This window comes from Ursus arctos, unplaced genomic scaffold (assembly GCF_023065955.2).
Source record: "Ursus arctos isolate Adak ecotype North America unplaced genomic scaffold, UrsArc2.0 scaffold_36, whole genome shotgun sequence".
NCBI classification, from domain to species: Eukaryota; Metazoa; Chordata; class Mammalia; order Carnivora; family Ursidae; genus Ursus; species Ursus arctos.
In genome coordinates, this window is record NW_026623050.1 from 8,476,206 (window position 1) to 8,504,039 (window position 27,834).

Here is a 27,834-nt window from a genome sequence, read left to right on the forward strand (position 1 = left end):
TTTTTTATCAGAAAAGCAAGGACATATGCCTCCAAGCTGAAAGGAGTACAAAGGAATGGCAAATATCTTGAAGCAGGCTTGCATTTTCCCCTGTGCTTAGGCACGCGGGGAGCCAGTCATGGGATAAGGGAGAAGCGGGATGTTTGGGCGGGCAATCGCCGGGTGCAGAAAGGCGAGACTGAGAGTTACATTCTTTAATAGCTCCTAACTTATTATGCCCTGCCCCTGGGGATCATGGGATCCTGCTCCTACCAGGCCATTTCGTTCAACAGCCCGAGAACAGGAACGCTGCTGATGTTTCAGCTGCTTCCACAATCACTCCTTAAAGGTTTATAATATATTTTCTAAGAATAACTCCATAAGGTCGCAGGCCAGTTTTGGCCTTTGGGCCAGAGTTTTGCAACCTGTTTTACAGCAGTGGTTCTTTAGACTTAGTGTGCATGAGTCACGTGGGGGGTTATTAAGACATAAATGCTGGGGTCCACTTCCAGTTTGATTCAGTAGATCTGTAGTGGAGTGTGAGAATTAGCATGTTCTCATGTCTAATAAGTTACCCGGTGATGCTGTGATCACTCTTTGAGAACCATTATTCTAGAGTTGTTTTTTCTTCTACATGGCTTTACGACATTGTGTTCTCTCTGGTCAGTCTTCCAGTTTTTACTATAGAATGTTTTCCAAGAATGGTAACCTACATTCCCATGGGTCTAACACTTGCTGAGGTCATTTTGTCTACTTATTTTTATGAAAACTAAATCCAGATTTAGTCTGTTTTTATAATTCACCAAAAAGTACTGAATTAACTGTCTTTTTGTGATAGTATAACTAATGATGCCAGAGAAGATGAGATGGAAGAGAACCTGACTCAAGTGGGCAGTATCCTAGGAAACCTAAAAAACATGGCCCTGGACATGGGCAATGAGATCGAAGCTCAAAATCGACAAATAGACCGGATCACAGAAAAGGTAGATGCTCCTTCATGCCACAAGAATTTGAGACACCCACAGTGTTTTAGTACTGGACATCTGTGCTTGATACTTTGGGGGAGAACAGTAAGAGAAGATCCTGTCCTCACAGGTCTTACAGTTTTGATGAGTTGGCAGTTAATAACACATTGAAAAATATGGCCAGGTCCTCCTATCTGTTGCTCATGGCGGTTGGTTCATTTTGAAACCAAGACCTTAGAATGACGTGGTTTTATTTAAAATTTCACACATGAAGTTTAGTGTCTACTCTAACCTTTGGGAGGGCTACATTTTTTTTCCCCTGAATGAATGAGTTAGCTCTTGGAGTTTTATTTTGTGACTAACAAATTAGTAAATTCCTCAATCCTCATCTCATGAGTCAGTAAGTGAAAATCAGTTCTGCAGAATGGTTCTTGTGGAGTGGATGCACAAAACAGTGTCCTGTGAAGTAAAGAAAAAATGGAGTTGCTGTTTTTTTTATTTTACTTCACATGATATAAAAGATACTGAAAGTGAAATTGTGTTCAGTGTTTGGATGTGCCATGTCTAAAAGCCATTCTTGTTATTGTTATTTTGTTAAAAATCTCAGTGTCCCTTAAAGGATGGGGTGAGTTTTTAAGCTTAGCTCTGTTGAATCCCTTAATGGTGGATTTCATGGAGGCAAACAGTGGTTCGTAAGATGCTTTCAAAGCTGTCCTGTGGGTTACATATTACCCATCTTTTTAATTCAGATATTGATGTGGATGGTAACACGTGTACAAAAATCTTGGGGAAGGTTCTTTCAGTCTCTCTGGGTTAGACCTAGAGTAGTCTCAGATAAGATTCTATGATTCAGTTCAAGGGACTCCCACAATGCCCAGATCTACAGCAGAGAGCATTCTTAATTTCACTGTATCAAAAATGCCATTGATTGTAAGATGCATCCCAGTTAAACTATGAAACCATGTTACAGAGTTCATGAGATACTGGCAAGTTCTTCTGTTTCTTCTGTTATACCTTCATCATGTTTATATTCCTGGTTTTCCCAAACGAATTTCATGTTCTCTCTCTTCTTGCCCAAAATGAGTTTTGTAATGTGACTTCGTTTCCTGAATTTTCTCAGTGTGTCATTTACTACAGGTATATGAGATTGACCTTTGATTAGAGCAACTTACCTTGTAACACAATGCTGATACCTTTTTCTTTTTTTCAGGCGGACACCAACAAAGATCGTATTGACGTTGCCAATGCCAGAGCAAAGAAACTCATTGACAGCTAAAGCTGCTGCTGTACTTCTTTATCATGTATTCACTTCTCTAGCTCGTCCTTCAAAGTCATTACCTTTTCAGAGTTTGACGTTTTGGTTCCATGCTCTTCTAAATCAGGAGGTAGTGTGCAAGAAGGGCCGGGAGTACAGACCCCCTTTTGTTTTATGTTCTCTTTCCCTCGAGGGTACACTACCGTTCAGCCTTCCTTCTAGTATCGTTTTTTCTCGGTTGATAGTCTTAGATTGGTTTTTGTACATCATATATAGTGTTATTTTTCATCTTCCTCATTTACTTTAGCAGGTTCTTTTGCTTTCAAGATTTGGAAGCATTGCCAAAGACAGCCATGAAGAGGAAGCTAGAGGCAGGGGGAGCGCAAGGAGGAGAGGCAAGAGATAAGAGGTTCTTACCTCAGTAAAACCTGCAGGCCTCAAAGCAAAAGTTGCATAGCCACAGTAAAGATCTAGTTGGGTTTAATTTTTAATTTAAGTTGCAGTTAATTTAAGTTGCCGGTTTAGGCTAATGCTTGGCATTGGAGCTTTTAGACACACTATTTTTGTTACACATCACAACTTGGCAACCTCTGCTCCAAAATAACAGAATGACTTTTCTCAAAGTGGGCTTAGTTTCTGAACGTTTGGTGATTTGTGTATGTACATAGACAGTGATCGCACTTCATATTGCACCGTACAGGAACACTTTGTATAAATGAATGACTTTTTATTTTCACTTAGTAGTAGTATCATGGTCCCATTACGTGCCTTTAACCTCGTAAATCTGTCATTAGTCTTTGAAGAAAAGATATGTAAATAGGTATGTGTAACATGAGAATTTCTCTCTAAAGCAGGGCTTAAAATTTTTTGGAAAAGTTTGACAAAGTATATTACGTGAATTCAGATTTACCTCAATGTCAAGAATTATGTTTAGATAGGAAAAAAAGAAACTTGTTTTGATCTCAGGTAGAAAAATAGTTAGATTGCTTTGAATTTTTTGTAGCTTCAGACTTTAAAAAAGCTAGAATTTATTCTGTTTAACTAAAAGTGATTTGGAAAATTATGCCTTTGGTTTAATTATTGATGATTGCACTATCATTCAGTTAGCCTTATGGATTGAATTATGTCCAGAATCACGTTTATTTAGATCCTGAACAGTATTATAAGAATCTGATTGGTATTTGTCACCTTTATTTAAGAACTGTTGTCTGCACGCTTCAAGGTATTAATGTGGATTCGTTTGACCAATAACCACTGCTTGAGCTTTACAATTAAATTTTATAACTAACTAGTGGGATTGTTCTTTCAAATAGGTAATCTGTTTCTGTGACTATTTGGCGGGGGCTCAGGGGCAATAATTTCATCAGCTCTTAACAAATTGAATAAAGCAAAGGTCCATAAATCAAGAAGCACTCTGATGTAAAGCTGCCTTTAGCACCTTTCTCATTTTTTATTGGAAATACTGACAGGACTTTTCTTACTACGATTTGTCATGAGGTTCATTTTAATTATTATTAGTCTCTTACTCACTTGAGCTTTAATACACTAATGATTGAAAGGATGTTTATGTGCTAGAACTACAACCCACTTACTAAAGATACTGTAAACATGAGGACTTTCATAGGCTGAAGAGGAAAATATTGAGTGTGAGATTCAATCAGGCCCTCTGGAACAGAAATGCTCCATGCCAAAAGGAGTAGTGTGGCAGGTGGTGGTAAATGTATAAAGAGAGGAAGTATAAAACATTGGGGATTGTGCTATACCTACATGCCCTTACTTAGAACATTAAACATTTTTATGTTATGACTAAAGGCGATCGTTCTGAGGATACCAAAATGCTGCCCCCACAATATAATTGGTTAGAAGTGTAAGCTAAGACACTCAACTGTCTGAATTTGCACTCTGCCACTTGCTAACTGAGGCTGTAAGCCCATTTCTGTGCCTCAATGTCCTTGTCTATAAGTGGGGATTAATAATTCCTCCTCCATAGAGTTGTCACAAAAAGTCAGTGTGGTGATGCCGTGTAAAGAACTGAGAGCGGCACCCAACAAATGTAAGAGCTTAAATAAATTATAGTTGCTATTCTCTGTTGGGTGGAGGTCTTTGGGGTCAAGAATCCATTTGTGAATTTGATGAAAGACAACACAGCCTATCTCCCCAGAGAAATGGATAAACACAAACATGAATCACGCATAAATAAGAATCACACGTAAGAATCACACATCGGTGGGTCTTGAAAGCCAATCTATGGATCCCAGGTTACAGACTCTTCCAAAGCTTCTCCTACTGAGAAAGAAGAGGGATGAAGCCATAGAGGTTAGGTCCATGAAGCACTATTAATACAAGCTGTTGACTTAAAGCCTTTTCTGGTTTTCTCCTATAACATTGTCTAGAAACTTGTTTCCATTACTTTTGAAAGGTAGTTACTGAAAGTGGTTAACACAAGCTCTAGAGTTTGACCACCCGGTTTCAAATTTTGCTTTAGTCACTTACTTGTTGTGTGATCTTTTTTTCCCCCTCACATATAATGTTTATTTGTTTGTTCATTTTCTTTTATTTTTTAATCATCATTTTTTATTAGTCACCATACAGTACATCCCAAGTTTTTGATGTAAAGTTCCATGATTCATTACTTGGGTATAACACCCAGTGCTGTGTGATCTTGAGCATAACACTAACGTATAACTAAGGAGTTCAAAAATAATCACCCCGAATTTAATTTTTTAACAGTACGCTCCTTCTTCAAGTTTCCAGTCTTATAATGACATGGTATTTATCCCCAATAGTTATGCCTGTTCTTTCTTCCTTCACACTTCCTTCATCCTCGTGGGGTTTTTAAAAATATTTTTTATTTATTCGTCAGAGAGAGAGCACAAGCGTGGGAGCGGCGGGCAAAGGGAGAAGCAGACTCCCCGCTGAGCGGGGAGCCCGATGCAGGACTCGATTCCAGGACCCTGGGATCGTGACCTGAGGCGAAGGCAGGTGCTTAACGAACTGAGCCACCCAGGCATCTCTTCCTTCATCCTTGTTACCACACTTCAACTCTAGACCTTTTCATGTCATGTGTGAATCATGAATCTCAGAACCCAGACATTCTATACTCAATTGCACTTAGAATTAGTTTTAAATGTTATTTTCTTTAGATCACTGTCTTATCAAAATTCCAGGTTATCCCAGTTATATTCGTAATCAGATTTGTATTTCTCAGATTGATATTCAAGTTCCTTATTCTCTAGTCATTTGTTTTCATCCTTTTTAATGTAGTATTTGCTCCAAGCCTTCCGTTTCTATACGACTTGCTAACTTCTATTTTAATGCCTTACAGATGAAATAAATGGCACCATTTATTGATTGCTTACTCTATTGTGGGCATTCGGCTAAAATGCCTTTATGTATCTTCTTCCCATATCCTCATAACAAACCTGAAATGTTGGAGATATTCACCGTATTACAGATGAGGATAAATTGCTCAAATTCACAAAGCTAGTAAATGACAGACTGTATATTCAAACCAGGATCTTTCTGACTCCAAGGCCCATGATCTTAATATACTACACACTGACTTCCAACCAAGCTCTAAAAGAATGTGGGTGACTTAGGGCTGATGACCAAACTAGAATATGGATCTCCAAACCACGCACAGGTTAACCTACTTCGTTATGTTAGCTCATAGGTAAGTCTAAATACTCGTACATTATAAATCTGGCATGTTACTTTACATAGTTCCTGCCCACAAGTAGCTCATTCTAGCAGGAGACAGATGAATATAGAATGTGAGAAGTGCTATCATAACAGATGGGGGAGCAGTTAATTTCGCTTAGACTTAAAATGGGTTTTAGATAGAAGGAGCACGTTAGTGAGAGAGGGCATTCCTGACTGAGCAAACAATGTAAAGGCAGTTACAGGGGAGACACTGCACTGTGGGTTTAAGGAGCAGGATAATCTGGGATGACTGGAATGACTGGTTAAATGAGAGTGAAGAAAGGGTATCTAGAAATAAGCCTGGGTCCAAGTTGTGAAAGCTAGCAGACACTGATTCTCAGAGATGGGGGGTATTTTTAACTCCAATTAATAATTACTTGTCTGGGGCACCTGGGTGGCTCAGTCGGTTAAGCATCTGCCTTCGGCTCAGGTCATGATTCCAGAGCCCCAGGATCGAGTCCCACATCAGGCTCCCGGTTCAGCGGGAAGTCTGCTTCTCCCTCTGCCCTGCACCCTGCTCGTGCTCTCTCTCGTGCTCTTAAATAAATAAAGTCTTAAAAAATAATAATTAAATGTCTGGGGACATTTAAGTTGTTCACTTTAGAATTTCTGATTTATTAGATGTTAAGCACTGATAAAAAAAAAAATCTAGAAGAAACACTGTTTAGTAGACCAAGAAGATTAAGCATTGAAGTTTACAAAAACCAAAATACAGTTGCTAATAATAAACTGGCAGCCTATCCCTCCCCATATTGAGAAACAGAAAATAACATGGGAAATAGAGAATACCCGGATCAGATTTAAAGTCCAAGAGACTTCCTCATATAAACACTAAGCTTCTGTGATCTATTGATTTAATGGTTAAACTAGGTTTATAAAACAAGAACTGACAATACATGCTAAATTGCCCTGGCAAAGACAAAACCTCAGAACATTGGAGTGGTAGTTTCCGAAATGTTCATGTCAGTTAACAACCTGGGGTCATCTACCTTTGTACTTTTAGTTTCTCTTGATAAGCGTGGTTCCAGTACTGCAAAATGTTTACCAGTCACATGAAGGCATTGCAGTACTCCTGCACCTTAACAAGAACGTGAAACATTTCTTTCTAATCAGTTTACTTTGAAACAAAGGGCCACATACAGTTAAAGTTCTGTCTTCTTCCTTTGAAGGATTAACCCTTTTTCCAGCCAAAGTTCATTAAAAATTCTTTATTATATTCTCTTATCCAGAGAATAAATTTTATAAACATAGATTATTTTAAAATATTGTAGCAGTAGTCTTTTGGTAGGTAATTTGATTAGTAGAATTATAAATACAAAAAGAGAAAAGGATTACCAGAAATAAGACATTATTTCTAACAAAGCTTCAGGAAGATCTTGATTATTAAAACCCTTTGTATCTTACAAGTTTTGCATATATGATTTTAGCTCTTCAGAGCCCTCTACCAATAAGGCACATGCAATAGTAAAAAATTTGCTACTGCAGCCTTGGGGAACATCTCGTAGTGTTATGTTGGTGCTTCTCTGACAAAATACACTTTAAATCAAGACAGTCACATATTTATGTACATTCTAAATTCCAAGTATAAATACTGCAATTGAACTGATGGACTGAAATAAAATCATAAATCCTTAGATTAGCCATAGTAGCCTCATTATTTAAATTTCGTAAAAATATGAAATGTTAACACAGGTGGAATGAAAGCTGACTTTATGAAAGCTCAGACACTGAAACTAAACATGGAATTGCAGGCTGTGATACGGAGTGATTCTGTTACGAAGCAGCATCCCCTCATTGTATAAATAGCAATGAGCTACTGTTTTTCTTAAAACCAGACTAATGATGGTTTTGATGATCAACTGTGTCCTTTATCCTATCCATGACTCAAAATGGAGGACTCTTACCGTCCCTTGATTTTTTAGCTTGCTTAAGACGAGCCCTGGAAAAGAAAAAGATGACTGAAATATTATCTGCGGGAGTATCATTTCCTTACTGCAGATAATCCTTGATAACAACAGGAACCTCTGATTCAGGCCGATTGCAAGAGATTCCATGTCAGTGTCTTGTAAGGTTCCCGTGCTCCTGGAGAACATCATGCAAACTTCTTCTTAGTGGCTGTGAACCTCTCCATGTACTATAAATCAGAAAAGAAGAATATGTGGTATTTTGGCACAAGCAAATACTAGCCTATTTTTTGATTAGGATTTTGTGGGTTTTTTCATTTAGCTTTTTATTGGATATGGTCTTTCTCATTTCCTACAAAATCGACCTAAGTGCAAAGTTAAAGCACATAGCTTTGGGGGTTTTCCCTATATTTTAATAGGACACCCATCAAAAGACAAAAAAAGCTTTACAATAAGCTATCTGGAGGAAAAGTTATCTTGGCACAATACCATTTGGCTAATTTTTAGAATCCACCTCCAAAATGGGGAACAAATCCTGTTGACATAAACAGGATTATGCATACATCCTGTGGCTATAAACGTTCCTGTGGGTTACTTCACCATTGTCATCTCTGGAATAGCGATGAAGTACACGAATACGTACCTTATCATACCCTTCCAGTTCTCGAAGTTTCTTTATTTCAAAAAGGTTGCCTTCCACAGCAAGCAGACAGATCTGGGAATCACTGAGAATGCTCTGTGGTAGCATACTGAGCTCAAGACAGTTCTCTTCCAGGCGAAGAACTTTAAGGCGAGGACAGCAAGATATCTTTACTGAGATCTGAGATATCTATTGAACAACAACAAAAAAGAATCAGGAAAAAGCAAAAGCACTACTATAATTTTTTTTAACTAAATTAAAACAAAAACTTGACCATTTGTCCTAGTTCTTTCTTTTACTGCCTCCATTTTCTCACCACCTACTCACTCCCAAAGCCTGTGCTGTCTAGCTTCTGTTACTCCTCCACTTTTTGGAAAAAGATGCTGTTTGAAGGTTACCAGTGGCTTTTTAGAAACAAAAATGTTCTAATGAAAGCACGGTTGATTACAGAAAATTTGAGAGTCATAAGTTTAAAGAAGAAAGTTACCTCTAATCTGCCACCATAAACATTTTGGCGCATTTACACTTACTGCCAATCTTTTATGTGTAGACGCCGACCGCTACGCCGCCAGCATCAAGGATTCACTGTCCTCATTCCCTATTGGATTTGATTGTCATCTACCACTTCTTTGAAACTCCTCGTACCTAAGTACTGGACTTTTCTTCCTTTAAATTATTCCTGATTTTTGGCTCTCCCACCCCTTATTCCTATGGATGTTTTTCAAGCAGCAGTCTCTAATACTTAATATTGGATATTCTTTCTAAACTTCCTCCTAAAAAGCTCATCCTTTCTTAAAGCTATCATTTCTGTTAAGACCTGAAAATCTGTATCTACATATCTGCTCATGTCTATTCCACTCCTGTGTCTCCAATTTTTAGTAAAACATTTCTGTTGGGATGAGTCGCCATCATAATCAACTCAGTGTGTCCACTCAGTAGCACCACTCTTCTTTTAGGCCCTTGAACAATTATCTTTAATTCATTAACCTCTTTTTCCCTTTAAATGCTCCAAGCCACCAAATTATACTCTGCCTAGTATCATTTCATCACCTGGGAACTTGTTAGAAATACAAATTCTCAGGCGCCTGGGTGGCTCAATTGGTTCAGCGTCCAACTTTTGATTTCGGCTCAGGTCATGATCTTAGGGTTGTGATACGGAGCCCCACGTTGGACTAACATTCATCTGGGAGTCTTCTTGAGATTCTCTCCCTCTCCCTCTACCCCTCCCCCTGCTTCTGTGTGCACGTGTGCGTGCTCTCTCTAAAGTAAATACTAATCTTTTTGAAAAAATGTAAATTCTCATACCCCCACTCCAGACCTACTCAATTACAAACACGGAGGGTGGGGACCCAGTGATCTCTTCACAAGCTCTTCTGGTTAATGTGGTGCACACTAAAATCAGAACCAGTGATTATAGGACAGGAGCCCAGGTGAATGGGGTAAGTGCGCAACTAGTTCTTGAATAATGTTTTCCCAGAAGTTTTTTTTCAGATATTCACAACTTTCTTTCCAAAAAGCTCAACATACAAGAATATCCACTTTCATGGAAAAGGTGAGCCAATCTCCTCAAAGAAAGACTGAATTTTATCATAATGTAAGATTACTACAATCTAGAACAGTTTCGTACAATAAAACTTTGCAGTGATTGAAATCTGTATCTTTGTGGTTCGACATGGTTGCCACATATGGCTGTATTTTTGAAATACAGCTAGTGGCAACGGAGGAATTTAATTTTTAAATCTAATTTAAATGAATTTTAACAGCCATATGTGGCTGTTGTATTGGACTGTGCAAATCTAGAACTGTAGGCACTAAAAAATTAAAGGCCACCTAGTCTCACTATGTTTAATGTTTCATCATTTAAGCCTTATGCTAGACCAAGGATTATTTCTCTGGTCAGATACATATTAACCGAAGAGCTTCCAGAGTAATGGAAACAAATTTCAAATATTCTAATTAAAGCTGTCCAAAACCAAAATGGGCCAGAAAGCCTCAGTTCTGAATTTTCAATAAAAGGGCACACTCGACAAAGATGTCGAAAAGGGGACAATGAATTATCTCTTTTGTCCAACTCCAAGAACCTATGAGTTAAAGCCTCTTTTCCACTCTACCTGACATAGCTCCTTGCTAGATGATTAGAAGCATATTTGAGGAGGGTCTGAATTCTTCAAGATTTGCGAGACAAGTTTAACTTTTGAAATTATCTCACCCTATCACCCATCCCACTCTCCTAAAAACACCTACTCACACACACACACACTCTTCAAGATTTGCGAGACAAGTTTAACTTTTGAAATTATCTCACCCTATCACCCATCCCACTCTCCTAAAAACACCTACTCACACACACACACACACACACACACACACACACACACACACACACATTCCATAGCACTTTGAGCTTTGAAATTAGTCCAGCCCATAGACTATACCACTCTTCTAGCCTCTGATACCCAGCTCCATGACTACAGTTTAGAGAAGAATGGATTATACAGGAGACTGTAAACCCACATGATGTAGGAAAAAACCCTTAAGCTCTGGACCTGGTTCTGGTTGAGATTGAGTTCGATGACCTGCAGCTCCCCCACTATGTCAGGTATGCTCCGAATCTGGTTCTTGGACAGATCCACCACATCCAAGTGCCGGAGGCTACAGAGTTGCGGTGGTAGTGCTCGTAGCTGGTTCCCAGAGAGGCTCAGGGTCTTGAGGGCTGCCAGTTGCCCAAAGGTAGATGGTAGCTCTCTCAAGTGATTGTTGTTTAGGCTTAGCATCTCTAGTTTTTTCAGATTGCATAACTCCTCAGGAAGAACAGCTGGCAAAGAAAAAAATTAAAAACCTGAATCTGACACAGCTGAGACACACCTTAGACAAAGTTTAGAAAAACTATATGGCCGTCTTATATGCCTCCTATCAATACACATAAAATTCCCACATGTTGTGCCATTTTAAAGTATTGCATTTTACCAACATAGTCTTCAGAAAGTGAGGGTGCCGTCAAAATACAGGAAAGCATTTATGTGTATATTGGGCTCCTTTTGTTTAAAGGACCTCTGCAGAATCTGACAGCAATTTTGTGGGATTTGTTAGGCCTTCCCCTTCCCATTCCATCCCCCTTTCTAAATTAGCAGCAAAATTAGCTCTGTTTTACATTATATCCCAAAGATGGTCTTCCCTTTCAAGTCCAAATTAAGCCAGTACCAATCATTACACCACCAGAGGAGGCATGTAGATGTAATACAAGAGAGCTTCAAGGACTCTGACATCCTCCTGCGTCTTGAGCTCTCAGAACGGTTTCATAACAACAACAACAAAAAAATCAGCTTGTAAGAGAAAACCACCCTTCTTAACAGCTGATCACTAGCAAAGCTTCCCCGGCGCAAAAGCCATACTCAGTTTGTTGTTGTTCAAGGAGAGGCTCTTCAGCAGAGTGAACTTCCCTATGATCATAGGCGGTAGGCTCTCGATCTTGTTGTTGGACAAGTCGATGGTCCTTAGATTGCTGGTCAGCTTCTGCAACTCTGAGGGGAACTGGAGAAAGGGGTTCACAGCGCGGAGAATTCCTCACCGATTAACTTCACCACCCCGCCGTCCCTCTCCCTTTAATTTCCCTGGTCGGTCCCCTCCCAGTCTCACCTCGGTCAGCCCACGGTCCTTAAGCTGAAAGACACCAGTTTTCTGCGCGGTTTCCACATGAGCGCGGAGAGCACTGTTTCCCATCCTAGGGCCGCGGCTCAGGTCCCTGCGGGAAGGAAGCGCAGCTGTCACCACTCAGTCCAGGCATCCAGGCATCCAGCCACCCCATCCGCCTCTCGGCTGGGTCTCGTGCCCAAGCTGTCACCTCCTGCCGACTCCTAGATCTTGGGGACCAACTAAAAGTGGCAAGGAAGAAAGGCAAGAACAGCCCGACAACCACGGCCAACAGCTTTTACAGCTGTTCCGAGGCCTGACGCCGCTTGGAGCCTACTAACGATCAGGGAGCGCCGGACTCATCTCCTACCCCTCAGCTCACAGCAGGCTCAGCAAAGGAAGACCGCGGCCCGCGCTCGCCCGGGATGCGTTCCCCGGGCTTCCGCCCGGGCTGAAACGCCCTGTGATGTCATCGATCCGCGCCGCGCGCTCGCCGTGCCTTCCACTCACTCGTCGCGCCAGCCCGGGAGGTGGGTCCCAGCCATGGCTGCTGCGAACCCCTGGGACCCCGCGTCCGAGCCAAGTGCTGCCGGGCTACTGCTGGGCCATTTCGTAGCTTCGGGGATGGTCACTCAGGTGCGTGGGCGGCGATGGCGTCATTAAGGGGGTGCTCGCGGTGGCGACAGAAGATGGCTGTGAGGTGGTGGTGCTGGGCAGCGGGCGTGTGTGTGAGGATGCTGGGTGGGGGTGGTGCTGGAGTAGAGGCGGATGGAGGCCCTTCCAGGCAACAGTAGTGACGGCTCTGCAGTGGTTGTGCGAAAGTGGGGCTCCGAGTAGAGGATGTTTCAAGTGTCTGCCGGCTAGTTATCCTCGGTCAGCTCGTGAGAGATAATAAAGATCAGCCTTCCCCCGCTTTTTCTCACCCAGTGATACCGCCTCTATATTGTAATGGGTGCTGGGGTTGGGAAATACGGGTAGTGTGAAAACACAAATGTCCCCAAACAACGCTTGTTTGTGTGAGGTATTGAAGCATATTTGGGGCGGGAGACGCTGGGTACAGGAGAACGTCCGGGAAAGCATGCAACTTTAAAGGCAAAAAATAATAATAAAATAAAATAAAGAAATTTCTTTAAATGGCGAGAAAGACTTGAAAGACCTTGGAACGTGAATGCAGGAGGGGAGTAATTATCAGAGAAGAGGCAAATGAGTCCCAGCGTTTGTAGTTCTAGGTTCCGCAAGAAGAACAGGTTCATATGCCAAAGTGAAACGAGCCAATAGAGGGAGAAATTAAAGATATGAGGGAATAATGGAATCCAAGTGGCAGAAGTGACGAGGGAATGGGAAAAGTGAGCTTGAGGGAAAGAAATTTTGAGATAACGAGCAAGTTGAGGATTTTCGCTAAAAAGGAAACGGAGAAGTAGAAAGGTAAAATCATCCGCAGAGATTAGCTGTATGAACATGATGGAAAATTTATGGAAAGTACATAACTTCGTATACTTAGAAGAGTCATTAGAGAATTGTACCTTACACTATTTTTTTAAGATTTATTTATTTTATTAAAGAGAGAAAGAGGTTGGGGAGGGGCAGAGGGAAAGAATCTCAAGCCAACTCCTTGCTCAACTGAGCAGGAGGTGGGGCACCATACCAAGGCCTTGAGATTAGGACCTGAGCCGAAATCAGAAGTGGGAGGCTTAACCCAGGGAGCCACCCAGGCGCCCCTTCTGCACACTATTTTTAAGATAAAGTAAAGGGGCGCCTGGGTGGCTCCGTTGGTTAAGCCTCCGAATCTTGACTCTTTATCTCTGGGTAGGGCCCTGGGTTAGAGCCCCACTTGGGGCTCTGCGCTCAGCAGGGAGTCTACTTGACGCTTCTCCTCACCCTCTGCCCCTCCTGCTCGCTTATGCGCGCGCTCTCGCTCTCTCTCTCTCTCTCTCTCAAATAAATAAATAAATCCTTTTTTTTTTTTTTTAATGAAGAAACTAAGGCGTAAGGAGACCAAGAAATTTACCCAGGGTCACTCAACCAGTGAAATAGATCCCTTTTCTGACACATTGTATCATCTCTAAGATGAACTGTGATAAATGATACTATGACACTATCAGAGTTTAAACTTCTGATGAATTCTTGTAGACTGAGGTTCCAGTAACCAGACCTTAAGGATTTGGTGGGGGGAGGGGTACAAATGAATGCATTGGAAAATAGGCAGAACATAACTACAGCACTCCCCCAGTTCTTGCCTTCTTTTCTTATCTCTGTTTTCTTCCTACCAAATAGCCTGGTAGTCTCACTTGCATTGTTTAGTTCTGTAACAAAGTAACTTGGTAAACTCATGCTGTAAGACATTTGGGACTTATCCCTCTAGAGCGTATCAGTAGAAGAAATAAACACCTAAGAGAATTTTGACATTGACAAGTCAGCTATTTGTTGGGGTAGAAGTTGTTTTGAAGAGGATCTGCCTAGTGTCCTTCAAGTAGCACTAATTAGTTACCTGTTTTGCCTACAGGTAGAATCTGCCCATCCATAGTTCTTTAAGACCATTTTACGATCTAAATACACTACTAGTCCCCATGAGGAAACTTTACAGATTTATAGTATGATTTTACCTTAAGCAAACTTTACATATGAAAACCTGTTTTTATTAGAAGGATTTAGCATTGGTTCTTTTAAAATGATGTTATACGATCTCTTTAGTCTATCCCTTAAGTGCACATGATCCCACGTGCATTAAAAAAATCAAGTGATGGGGCGCCTGGGTGGCACAGCGGTTAAGCGTCTGCCTTCGGCTCAGGGCGTGATCCCGGCGTTATGGGATCGAGCCCCACATCAGGCTCCTCCGCTATGAGCCTGCTTCTTCCTCTCCCACTCCCCTGCTTGTGTTCCCTCTCTCACTGGCTGTCTCTATCTCTGTCAAATAAATAAATAAAATCTTTAAAAAAAAAATCAAGTGATGCTTAAAATTGTGATATGATGCAACTCTTCCAGAAAACATAGCTCGTTTGAGTTTTGTTTTGTTTTGATCTATCCGCTGGGGAATGATTTAGTGAAAGAAAGGTATAGGTAACTCTCTGTAGGATAAATGGGGTATTTGTTTTCTTTTATGCCCTAGGACTGCTTTAGTGGCCTTATATCCTACCTATTTTTCTGGCAAGCTTTAGTGAGTCATGGTAGCTTAATCAAATACATGCACATACACTATATAGAGATGTATATAGACATATATAAATAGTTTATTTATATATTTATATGTATGTTTATACATTTATATATATAAATCTTATTTTCTCAGTGTGTCCTGCCCACTTCTGTATCCCCCCCCCCCCCATTTTAAAGCCTCTGCTTTTAATTTCTCTGCTATACTGCCTCCCTTTTAATGTCCCTCAGCTAGAATTGAGTATGAAGTAAAAGGACAAAAAAGAAGAAAGGATGCCCAAAGACACACACACACACACACACACACACACATATGTATATATACACATATATATATATACATATATATGTAGTACACAGTATTAACAGGATTTTTATATTATACATAAAAGTCCTGGATTTCAACTTCTTGTACCTAGCAACAGAATGAACAGAAATACCTTAAACAGACTCCCTTGTTCAGGATCCTTTCATTTTCAGTGTCCCTTTACCCTACTGGTATGTAAGGTATATAGTATATAATGGCAGTAGTCAACAGTAAAAACTTTTATATATTCCCCAATCCTTCCCTTTTTTAAAAAAGATATAAGGCTAAGTCACAATCCTCAAATAGTTAGAATTTCTGTTAATTAGAGAAATTTGGCTACTCTTTCTTTCCTCTCTCATTTTGGCTCTCCCTTGAACATTCTTGTTTTTCCATTGGTTTCTCTTACATGTTTTTGGCTAAGCTCCATTACCCTACTGTTGAACCCAACAGTTTACTAGTTTGCATGTGTGCAGTTAAGATTAGCATATACACAGGGAGGGATGAAGAGATACCAGAGAATGAGTAAGTTACAATGAGAAAAAGGAGATGTTTTACTTTTCATTTACCTTCTACCTAAGAGAGAGCAGAAAGAAGAGTTAAAGAGTTATGCTGATATGATGGAGATGCAAGAGATTAGATTCATCCTAATTTCAGTCATGATATATATTTATAGAATGAAGTTAAACTAATACTTTGCTCTCCCAAACCTCAGTTTTGCCAGCAGTAAAATATCTTGTGTTATCTTCCTCATTGAATGGCAAATCTATCTGTCCAGTCACTGGATCCTCATTGATCCTCAGAGTCAATATTGACTTTATCCCTGGTACCCCATATCAACCAGGATTTATCAATTTCATCTCTCCAGGGATTCGCATCTCTGCCTTCCTTTTCCTTTGTAACTGTTACTGACCTGGTCCACGTTCTCATCTTCTCACCTGGAATGCTGTAGTAGCCACTTGTCTAAATATTCAACTTCCAGTCCCATCTCTCACTTAGTATTTTCGTTTGTTTTATGTTGTTGGCTAGTTACCAGAGTGGTGGGGGTGAGTTTTGTTTGTTTTTTAGTGGTGGTTTTTTTTTTTAATAGATTTTATCTATTTATTTGAGAGAGAGCATGAGCGGGTTGAGGGGCAGAGGGAGAAGCAGACTCCCTGTTGAGCAGGGAGCCTGATGGGAGGCTTGATCCAATGTGGGGCTCGATCCCAGGACTCCAGGATCATGACCTGAGCCAAAGGCCGATGCTTAACTGACTGAGCCACCCAGGCGCCCCAGTGGTGGGGTTTTTCGGTGGTAAAATAGTCATAAAATTTACCATTTTAACCAACTTAAAGTGTACAGTTCAGTGGCATGAAGTACAGTCACAATGTTGTGAAACTATTTTCAAAACTTTTTTTTTAACCAACCCCAAAGAAAAGCCCATACTCATTAAGTAGTCACTCCCTGTTCCTTACTGCCCTCGCAGCCTCATTAGTTTTATTTTCCATACTATCCCCATTTAAATTTTTAAAATATATATTATATATGATCATGTTACATCTTCACCAGGAAACCTTTAATTGCTCTTATTTTCTGCATTATAATTGCTTGTCATAGCTATCAAGATCTTCCACGATTACGCAGGAAACTATGTTTTCGGATTCATCTTCCCCTTCTTTTCACATCAATGTTAGTACTAGAATAGCTTTTCCTTCCCATCTATCCTTGAATCTTTGATTGCCTAACTCAATAAATGCTTATAAAATTGGTTATCACTGGGGGCACCTGGGTGGCTCAGTCGTTAAGCGTCTGCCTTTGGCTCAGGGCGTGATCCCAGAGTCCCGGGATCGAGCCCCACATCAGGCTCATCCACTGGGAGCCTGCTTCTTCCTCTCCTGCTCCCCCTGCCTCTCTCACTGGCTGTCTCTCACTCTCTGTCAAATAAATAAATAAATAAATAAATACATCTTTAAAAAAAAACTGGTTATCACTGGTCAGCAAATTTTTGCTATTAAGGACCAGAGGGTAAGTATCTGAGGCTTTTAGGTCAGTAGGGTTGCATCTAGTCTATTGTAGTTGAAAGAAGCCAGAGATAATAAATGAAATGAATGGGTTCAGCTGAGTTTATTCTGGACCCTGAAATTTGAACTTCATGTTGTTTTCATGTGTCACAAAATACCGTTTTTCTTTTTATTTTCTCCCCCAGCATTAAAAAATATAGAAACCATTCTTAGCTTATGGGCTGTACAAAAACAGGCAGTGGGCTGCATTTAGTTCATGGACTATCATTTCCCAACCCTTTGCCTATATGATCTCTAAAGATCTCTAAATGTACTAATATTCTTGAAAAGAAGAGGATACAGAAAATTATGGATGAAGCCAGGGGATGTACAATATTCTTATTCTGAAGTAGCCTGAAATTTAAGGTGGCAATATATGCAAGCAATATTTTGCATGGAATTAAAGGGTAAAAAAGAGGGGGTAAGCTGTTTAGAAGAATAATTCCACCTGGACAAGACATTCTTTTAAGAGAGTGAGTATGTGAAAAGAGACAGTATGAATGAGTTATAGCCAATAGAGCTATAACCTTAAACTATCATTTAATGAATGATAAATGATTCTATGGTGGGAAAGTATTTGATTTTAGCCCCAGGAAGGTCAGAGACTAGGTTTTGTTGATTTGTAAAGAGGTAATTCAACAACCTCAAGCTCATCCTTCTTGACCTTATCAGCCTTCTCCGATAAGCTGTCACTAATGCAGATGTACTGTGCATAGTACTTTCGGAAATAGGACAAAGTGATTAAGTCTTGTTTGTTTTTCTTATTTTTTAAATATTTGGCCAAAGGATTTGTGATAGTGAATATTCGGTGCTTTTTTTTTTTTTTAGGAACTTTTTTTTTTTTTTTTTTTTTTTTAAGATTTATTTAAGGGTGCCTGGGCGGCTCAGTCAGCTAAGTGTCTGTCTTCAGCTGGGGTCATGATCCTAGAGTCCTGGGATTGAGCCCCGTGTTGGGCTCCCTGCTCTCACTCTCTCTCAAATAAATAAATAAAATCTTAAGAAAAAAAAGATTAATTAATTAATTTATTTATTTATTTGAGAATGAGAGAGCACACACAGGCTGAGGGGCATAGGGGGAGGGAGAGGAAGAGGGAAAGAATCCCAGGCAGACTCCACGCTGAGCACCGAGCATAACATGGGGCTCAATCTCAGGACCCCAAGATCATGACCTGAGGCAAAACCAAGAGTCCAGCACTTAACCTAGTGAGCTACTCAGGAGCCCAGATAGTGAATATTTTAAAAACAGGAAATATACATTGCTACTGTTACACTCTGTACTTCATTTTTCAAGGGCAGTGTCGGACATAATAAATCCTCATTTTTAAGCCTGTGGGTATGCTATTCCAATGCACACAGAAAGTTTTTGTGACACACGGCTGCTTTCTCTGTTCATTTACCAATAGGAGATGTTAAATATATCCAAGAAATCAGCTTCTTACTTTGCGAACTTCTCCAGACTACAGCAAATCACAAATATTCAAGCTGAAATCTACCAGGTAAATTTTGTTGGACTTTTTACTTTCTGTTTGTAGTACAGGAAAAAAAAAATCTTAATTGCTTCCAGCAGCAGTTCTCTTGCACTTAGAACATTGTCTAGCACATAGCTGGGTAAGCGTTTACTTTTTGTAGTAATAGTCATAGTAGTAGTTAGTAGTAGTAGCAGTAGGAGCAATAGGGCTTGAACACCAAAATGAAAATCTTCAGTAAATCCCCTGGGCTCTCATAACAAACCCTCCTCTCTCCCCCCAGATATTCATGGGTTAAAGACTTACTAAAGTTTAAGCCTTCAGGAAGCATTCTAAGTAAGCTAAATGTTATTTTTCTTCTTAATGTAGAAAAACCTGGAAATTGAACTTTTAAAACTAGAAAAAGATACAGCAGATGTTGTTCATCCTTCCTTTTTGGGTAAGTAGTTTAATGAAATGGGTAATCATTGGAATTTCGGCTTTTTCTTGGATTACCTTAAATAAGCACCAGGCAATAATATTATGATACACCATAATTTTTTCACGTTTGCCCCAAAGCTGATAAAGTCTTCTATCCTGTGCTTAAATAGAAGTCTTGTTGGTTTGACTAGTGCAAATAGCATAAATAGTGACCCAGGTGGGAGCTCCTCGAATTCAGGAAAGCTTGAAAGACAGAGAAAGGCTGGGGAACTTTCCAGATTAAAGGAGACTAGAGGGACTCAACAGCCAAAGCACAGTGTAGTCATGGATTGAATATTTGATTACAAATCTTTTTTGCTATAAGGGACATTATTGAGTTACTTGGTGATATATCAATATGGACTGTATTAAATACTGGTAGTATTGTACCAATGTTAAATTTTCCGAATTTTGGGTGCCTGGGTAGCTTGGTTGGTTAAACGTCTGCCTTTGGCTCGGGTCATAATCCCAGCATCCTGGGATCCAGTCCCACATCGGGCTTCTTGCTCAGCGGGAAGCCTGTTTCTCCCTCTTCCTCTGCCTGCCACTTCCCCTGCTTGTGCTCTCTCTGTCAAATAAATAAATAAAATATTTTTTTTAATTGAAATAAATAAATTTTCTGAATTTGATACTTGTAGTTACATAAGAGTATGTTTCTATTTGGGGAAATACACGCTGAAGTTCTAGGGGTAAAAGTTCATGGTATCTCCAACTTATTCTCAAATGGGTCAGCAAAAATACATGTATTGAGTGTGTGGAGAAAGAAAAAAATGTAGGTAAATGTTAACAGTGAGTCTAGGTGAAATGTATGTGGGAGTTCAATGAAACTTTTCTGTAAGTTTGAAATTTTTCAAAATAAAAATTTAAAAGAAGAGTCAGTTGGTAGCCATTAAGTGAATTCTGGGCAAAATACTGAAATAATTAGAAATAGCTTATAAGACATGTTTATTTTTTAATTTCATATAGATGTTAGAGGCAGCAATTAGAAAAGAGATTTTATGTGAAGAATACAGCTCTGGCTATAAAAACTGAACTAGGAGTAGAACTGAATAATGTAGACAAAGAATTTAGCACTGGATTTGGTTGTCAGCAAGCAAGTAAGAGAAAATCATTGATGGTAGACTGGGTTTTTTTTTTTTTTTATAATGATTTTTTATTATATTATGTTAGTCACCATACAGTACATCCCCGGTTTTCGATGTAAGGCTCGATGATTCATTAGTTGTGTATAACACCCAGTGCACCATGCAATATGTGCTCTCCTTACTACCCATCACCGGCCTATCCCATTCCCCCACCCCCCTCCCCTCTGTAGCCCTCAGTTTGTTTCTCATAGTCCATAGTCTCTCATGTTTCATTCCCCCTTCTGATTACCCCCCCTTTCTTTATCCCTTTCTTCCCCTACTGATCATTCTAGTTCTTATGTTCCATAGATGACGGTAGACTGGTTTTGATATTAAAGATAGCAAAGTGGAGATATTTAGGAGGGAAATGGATTAATTTTTGACATTGGTAGTGTCAAAGCAAAAAATAAATTATTAGTGATTTTAAAACTTGTCATATTGCTAACTGCTAACTATAATTACTGTTTCTGGTTTGTGTAGCTCAGAAGTGTCATACCCTGCAAAGCATGAATAATCATTTGGAAGCAGTGCTAAAAGAGAAGAGGTCCCTCAGGCAAAGACTGTTGAAACCCACATGCCAGGAAAACTTGCCTATTGAAGCTGTTTATCACAGGTTAAACTAAACAGTAGAAATTAATGGTTACACATATTTCCTGAGGGTATTTTTTGTTTAGACTAGTAGTTATTTCATAGCATAATTCATTAAGCAATATATTAGTGATTGTATCTGTTAACATTATTTTTAATGCTGATACATACAACCAGAAGGAGGATCTTTTGCTTTTTAAGAGTTAAGCTGTGGTGAAGAGAAAGGCATTCCTTTTGCCCACTGTGTTTTGGGGCTGATATAATGACTTCAGTAAAAGAAATTAGATCAATAACATATAGTAAGATGGGTAAAAATTCTTTTTATTATGTATAGACCATTTTTTCTATGAAGTGAACTTATTGTGTTAATGTTGCCTATATGTAAAAATTCTCTTAGGGAGTGTAAGCAGGGAGAGATGAAAGCTGAAAGAAAAAAAACCAAGTTCTGCTCTCATTTCTGCTGTTTGTATGCCTCAAAACCTTGGGCAAATGGTTTGTTTTAGCCTCAGTTTCCCAGTCCATAGAATGGGCATGCTTTCTGTTGCTATTTTCCTCATACGAGTATTGCATGTATAAAAATAAACAACAGTAAAGAAGCAAACATCTGGGGATCTGATAGCTAACTTTCTCCACCGGTGCCTCACTAGCTGACCCTTAGCAAATCAGTACCTCTCTTATGTGTCAGATTTGTTATTTTGTAGTAAAAGAATCAATGTAAAAATCCCATTCTTGTGGATATATTCAGTTATCTATTCAGTATAGTAAAATACCATTAATGTATATATTATACATTATATATGTCAGAAGAACTGAGTAATGATTTTAAAGCATTTTGCAAATGTGAAGATTCAAAGTGGTTTTAGGTGTAAGCAGTTTCAGTCAAGTACATTTATCCTTATGATCTTCACCCTTCATGGAGAATGAGTAGATTGAAATGGAATGAGATTTAATGTAGGGAAATTTCTTTACTTATATGAGAAAATTAAGTTTTGTCTATATTAGGTTGGGTACCAGATATCATTAGTGTTGTCTCTGTTTTTCTGTTTGGATGAAGAGTTAATTTCTGCTTAACGTGAAAGAAAATTACATTTTTATCACTGGTATTTCCATGAATGCAGAAAGGTTATTATTGGCTCACTGGGTTGATTGTAATTCTCTTATCTTATATTGAAAGTCCTAATTGAAAAGAAAAAAGAGAACACAAAATAACTAAAAAAACAAAAAAAGTTGACTTTTTTCTCCCTCTTTTAGCTACATGGTACATTTGCTGGAATTGGCAGTAACTTTCATTGAAAGATTAGAAAACCATCTTGAAACAATTAAAAATATCCCTCATTTAGATGAAAATCTAAAGAAAATGGTGAGTATTAACAGTAGCATTTAAGTATCTCAACTACTTCACATTACATTTGGCTGTCTTTAGTTCTTTTATACTAGAATCTCAAATATGTGATCTTGTTGTTGAACTTTTTTTTTTTTCTTTCTTTTAAAGAGATGGAGAAGGCGGGGAGGGGTGGAAAGAGGGAGAGAGAATCTTAAGCACGCTCCATGCCCAGTGCAGAGTCTGATGGCAGGGTTTGATCTTATAACCCTGAAATCACGACCTGAGCCAAAATCAAGAGTTGGACACTTAACCAGCTGAGCCACCCAGGCGCGCCTTTGTTTAACTTTTTGATGGCTAATATTCTAAGTGAATTATTTTTAAAAATTAAGATGGCTTTTTTATAGTTTTTTTTAGAAGTCATTTTACATTGTTTTATTCTAGTATTTAATAAATATGTGTTCTCTTTATTGTTCAAGGGGTTACGCTATAGGTATCAGGAAAGAGAAGCAGATATGACCAGTCCCTGCCCTCACATTCTCAAGGTTTAGTGAGCTCTAAGATTCTCTATTTTATAATATTATTTTTGTGCAATGGATATAGCAGAGAATTGTAAAGAAGATGCTGTCTATTAAGCAAAAGAAAAGGGACGGATTGCTTCTACTTTAGGGAGATTGGGAGTAGAATGAGGGTAAGAATACTTCAGTGAAGTTTGCATCAGAAAGAATAGTTTGGCCCAAAGCAACAGTGTGAGGAAAGACATGAAAATTAGCATTGGCAGTTTTGGGAGAAGAGTGGTACTCCACTTTGGCTGATACTTAAAGGTATTGAAAGGAAGATTAAATCAGGGTTAGTTTATGGAATGCCTTGAAAACCAGACTAAGAAGTTTAGACTTTATTACAGAATACTGGGGAACATTCAACAGTTTAAATGGTTTTTTGGTTTATTTTGTTTTTTTAGAGAAGGGCACAGAGGAGTGACTTGATGAGAATTACACTTTAAAGGAGAAAATATTGGATAGAGTAGACTGAGTCACTCAAAGTATGGGCAGAGAGCTCAGCATCATCTGGAACTTGTTAGAAATGCAGAATTGCAGACTTATTCACCTTAGACCTTCAGAATCTGAATCTATAATTTAGTAAGTTCCTCATGTGATTCCTATACCCATTGAAGTTTGATAAACTATAGGTTAGAGGACTAGGCAGATGAACCAAAGGCAGAGAAACTTGGAGAATATAAATACAGGTATTCAGATAGAAGCTTTAAAGCATAGGAAAACAAAAGATTATGTAGACTTTGAGATTTGGGATGTCAAATTTCTAGAATGCATCTACTCTTTGGACAAGGGGCACATCCATAGTAATGAAGTAGCTAGCCTTGCTGACTTGAGGGTGTGTAGGATCAAGAAATCAAAAAAGCTAATGACTTTGTTTTCTGACATGCCTTCCACAGAGAGTAAATCTTCAATCATTGTTGAATTGCAGTTAAATCGAGTCTGAGATATTGAATATACATTCAGGTGGAGATATTCAATGGACAAATATGGGACTGAATTTTAAGAAGGTGGTAGGTTTTACAATATAGATTTTGGGTCATCTGATTTGAGGTGATAATTGAAGACAAAGGAGAGGTGAACTCAAAGAAAAAGGATGTTCTGTAATAAATGGGGAGAATACAATTTTAAGAAGCCTTTTGTATTAAGGGGCTAGAAAAAAGAGGGGCTAGAAAAGGTCAGGTGTGAATTTTTGGTTTCATAACCATTTATGATATAATAATGATTATTGATGACAGATTAATTTCTCCTGTTTTCCCCTTCTTTCAAACACTACAGAGCTTGGCTTTAGCAAAAATGGATATGTTGGTGACTAAGACAGAAGAACTGGCAGAGAATATACTCAAGTGGCGAGAACAACAAAAGGAAGTTTCCTCTTGTATCCCTACAATACTAGCAGAAGATTATCTTCATAAACATGATGTTACCGTGTCTCTACCTTTTACTTCTAAAGTTCATGTCCAAACTGTTAATGCCAAGTGATTGTCAACTGTTTATTTTTGCCTAATTCTATGTAATTATGTGAAGTCTTTTTCTAGCCAGTTGTAATATGGGCATTTATAGGGCTCTGCTGCTAGTAGTACTGGAAGAGCCCTCTATATTGAAGTACTAAGATTCCAAGTTCATTAAGACCAAATTGAGTTTCCTTTGTTTTTCATATATTTTCATTCTACTTTTCAGTAAAACTCTTGAAAATCAAATATAACTATGACAGTTTATTAACATGAGTGCATTAGCCATATCTTAGACAGCAGACTGTATTATGTCTTTTTTTTAAAATGCTTGTTTCTGAATTAGAAGAGTCTTCTTGCAAGTGAAAGTATGTCGATTTTTCCTGTGGGATAGTTACTAAGTGTAGAGAAAAAAGCAAACATAACAGGCCTGACTGCTGTCCTTTGAAAGGCTTGCTTACAAAGTTGGTCCTTGCCTGGCTTCTGGCAATTTAGATTTCACGAGTGTTCCTTCCACTATCACCGATAAGAGTTGCTCACTATGACTGAAGTGTTTGTACACTGTGGTTTGCGCTGAACACCTTTCCTTCTGAGAGTCAAGAATTTTGGTACATGCTATGCAAAATAATAACCCTGGGCACTGCATTTCTAATGAGCTTTCATGAAAGACATTTCACACATGTTACACCTCAGTTGCTGCGGGAATTAAATATATCTTGTGTGACTCCACTAACAGAAGACTCTGGAAGCTCTTGGATTCCCCTGGACTTTGTCCCTTATACCTTTTCCCTTTGCTGTTTTACTTTGTATGCTTTTGTTGTAATAAATCATGGTCATGGATACAGTGATATGCTGAACCCTGTGAGTCCTCAAAACATCAAACCTCTGGGGGACAGGGTCTTCAAAACCCTGAGACATGAAGAAATTCCTGAGGGTGTTCACTGGCAGCCTTACAAATAGGCAAAGAAGAAAGGTAAAACAAAGAACAGAAAAAGGCACGTTATAGTAAAACTTAGACATTTACCTTACAAAATGCTCAGATATTTTACCTGAGATTATTGTATATATAAAAGAGAGCAGCACATTGGGGCGCCTGGGTGACTCAGTCAGTTAAGCTTATGATCTTAGGGTCCTGGGATTGAGCCCTGTGTCGGGCTCCGTGCTCAGAGAGGAGTCTGCTCGAGATTCTCTCTCCCTCTCCTTCTGCCCCTCCCCTCTCTGTGCTCTCTCGCACTCTCTCTCAAATAAATAAATAAATAAATCTTTCTTTTAAAAAAAGTGGTATAATAACAGTTCCTAATTCTAAGCCTCAGGGTGTATCCATTTGTATCAGTACTATAACTACCTCTGGGTTATTGTCAGACTTGGTGTTTTCTTCTGCTTTAAAAAAATGGAAGCATCGGTATTTTTATGTTGTTGCATTCTGTCACCAGGGTTCACTGATCCTTTTATTCATCACACTCCTTAACACAAGAAGACCTCAACACAGTGACTGAGTAAAGTAGTTGTTCATAAAGAAGCAAGAACATTACCAAAACACCGCCAGGACAACCAGGGATCATGTTTTGAAGCCTCCTCTGCTGACTTGTAAATTGGATATAGAAGAGTGGTCATAGTATCTTGAATATTACCTACTATTGTCTAGTCATTTAAACAAAGTTTTAGTTGTATTTCATCAGATATCTATATATATCTATATATATATAGATATATCTATCTCATGTCACAAAAATTGATATCCCTGGTTGTTTTTTGTCTAGTATGTTTTTTTCAAAATAAAAAAATAAACCTGTAATTTCTAACTAAAATTTTGTGGCCCTTGTCTGAATCCCATGTGATAAATTCTCTATGTAGTGTCTGCCGTTAAAGTATAGGCACATAGGCCTATAGGTTGTCTGACTCAAAAGCTTGAGTTAAGACAGGTTTACCCCAGGGCAGCGGGATGGCTCAGTCAGTTGAGCGTCAGACTCTTGATTTCATCTCGGGTCATGATCTCAGTGTCGTGGGATTGAGCCCTGTATTGGGCTCCATGCTCAGAGGGGAGTCTGCTTCTCTCACTCCCTCTGCCCCTCTCCCAACCCCCCTCTCAAATAAATCTTTAAAAAAAAAAAAAAAGACAGGTCTGCTTCAAAGAGAACAGCTAATTTAATACTATGGTAGTGTCAATAAGTGCTGATAATTTTTTTTTATTACTCAGCTTTTAGATGTGGATACTAAAAAAAGCTCTGGAATGTCTAGGTGGGGGAGGTCATCAACAAGATGCGACCACAAGTTGATTTGTGAGCTGGACCCCAGCAGTTAGAAGCTCCTCACCCCACTCCCCAAAGCTGCCCCAAGGACATATCCTTGAGATAGTGATGTGCTGAGACCATCTGGATAGTGTACATGACTGAACCCAGTTAAGGCCTCCACATATAAACTTCTAAGATTCGCTACATGGATTTGGAGATCTACTTATCTTGTAGCCTCCCAAGACAACCCTCATAATATAAGTTCCCTTGCTTATTAAATCTTCCACCTACCAACATGGAGGAGCCAGCCTCCGTCTTCAGTCTCATCCTGCCCAATAAATACAGGGGCCAATTTTAGGTTGAACCTGGAAAAGTCCCAAGGAGCTTGTGAACCAACACTAAGAGGTATGTGAGATTTGTAAATTCATTTCCAGCATAATAATGATGCCACTCTGGGGCATCTGGGTGGCTCAGTTGGTTAAACATCCAACTCGATTTCAGCTTAGGTCATGATCTCAGGGTTGTGAGATTGAGCCCCACATCGGGCTCTGCACTGGGCATGGAGACTGCTTAAGATTCTCTCTCCCACTCCCTCTGCCCCTACCCCCCACCTCCTCTCAAAAAAAATTTTTTTTAAGTCACTGTGAAGAATATTCTGGAGGAATTGAGATGTGGCCTGGTTTTCCTAGCATTTTTCTTATTTTACTCCTTCCTCTGGTCTATGACTGTATGTTCTTTCTAACTTTTTAAATATGGGGCTCAATTTCCTTTTCTCTAAATGGAAATAACAGTGCCTACTTCATGGATTCTTGGGAAGATTAAGTAAGATAATACATGAAAAACAGTTGCTAGTACATAATAATAAGTGAAAGTCCTTGCTGTTACTTGTTTTAACCAAAGTAGAGTAGATGGCTTTGGTAACTCCTATTTCCCTTTCCAGGCTATTCTTTTTATTCCTTCAGACACTGAATTAAACAAGCAAGAATTGGATATGGAACTTAGCTGAAGAGGCCTTTCTGGATTCCCCGAAATTTCATTCTTTTTACTCAGTCTCATTCTTTTGGGTGTGGTT

The 27,834-nt window shown here is 39.1% G+C and overlaps 3 protein-coding genes across 8 annotated transcripts in view; 2 read left to right on the forward strand and 1 right to left on the reverse strand.

Annotated features, from left to right (window-relative positions):
* SNAP23 (synaptosome associated protein 23) overlaps positions 1-3,487 on the forward strand; it is a 33,706-nt gene extending 30,219 nt beyond the window's left edge. For all 4 annotated transcript variants that reach the window (XM_044392474.3, XM_026479918.4, XM_044392473.3 and 1 more), the window contains 2 exons: positions 818-962; positions 2,155-3,487. In XM_044392474.3, coding sequence (XP_044248409.1) covers positions 818-962; positions 2,155-2,220 — 211 coding nt within the window. In that variant the 3' untranslated portion in view covers positions 2,221-3,487. The remainder of the gene's footprint in view (positions 1-817; positions 963-2,154) is intronic.
* Positions 3,488-6,492: 3,005 nt separating this feature from the next.
* LRRC57 (leucine rich repeat containing 57) lies at positions 6,493-12,549 on the reverse strand. Of its 3 annotated transcripts, none has more exons than XM_026479914.4 (6): positions 12,446-12,549; positions 12,082-12,187; positions 11,838-11,976; positions 10,992-11,260; positions 8,449-8,634; positions 6,493-8,035 (listed from the first exon to the last, which is right to left on the reverse strand). In XM_026479914.4, the coding sequence occupies exons 2-6, from the start codon at positions 12,163-12,165 to the stop codon at positions 7,994-7,996; spliced, it is 720 nt and encodes a 239-aa protein (XP_026335699.1). In that variant the 5' UTR covers positions 12,166-12,187; positions 12,446-12,549; the 3' UTR covers positions 6,493-7,993. The 3 variants fall into 3 exon arrangements, with proteins under 3 accessions (XP_026335699.1, XP_026335701.1, XP_026335700.1); XM_026479916.4 differs by lacking the exon at positions 12,446-12,549 and adding an exon at positions 12,417-12,435; XM_026479915.4 differs by lacking the exon at positions 12,446-12,549 and adding an exon at positions 12,287-12,401.
* HAUS2 (HAUS augmin like complex subunit 2) lies at positions 12,529-26,339 on the forward strand. Its single transcript, XM_026479917.3, has 6 exons — positions 12,529-12,711; positions 18,972-19,064; positions 19,404-19,473; positions 21,098-21,230; positions 22,457-22,565; positions 24,359-26,339. The coding sequence occupies exons 1-6, from the start codon at positions 12,619-12,621 to the stop codon at positions 24,560-24,562; spliced, it is 702 nt and encodes a 233-aa protein (XP_026335702.1). The 5' UTR covers positions 12,529-12,618; the 3' UTR covers positions 24,563-26,339.
* The last annotated feature ends 1,495 nt before the right edge of the window (positions 26,340-27,834 follow it).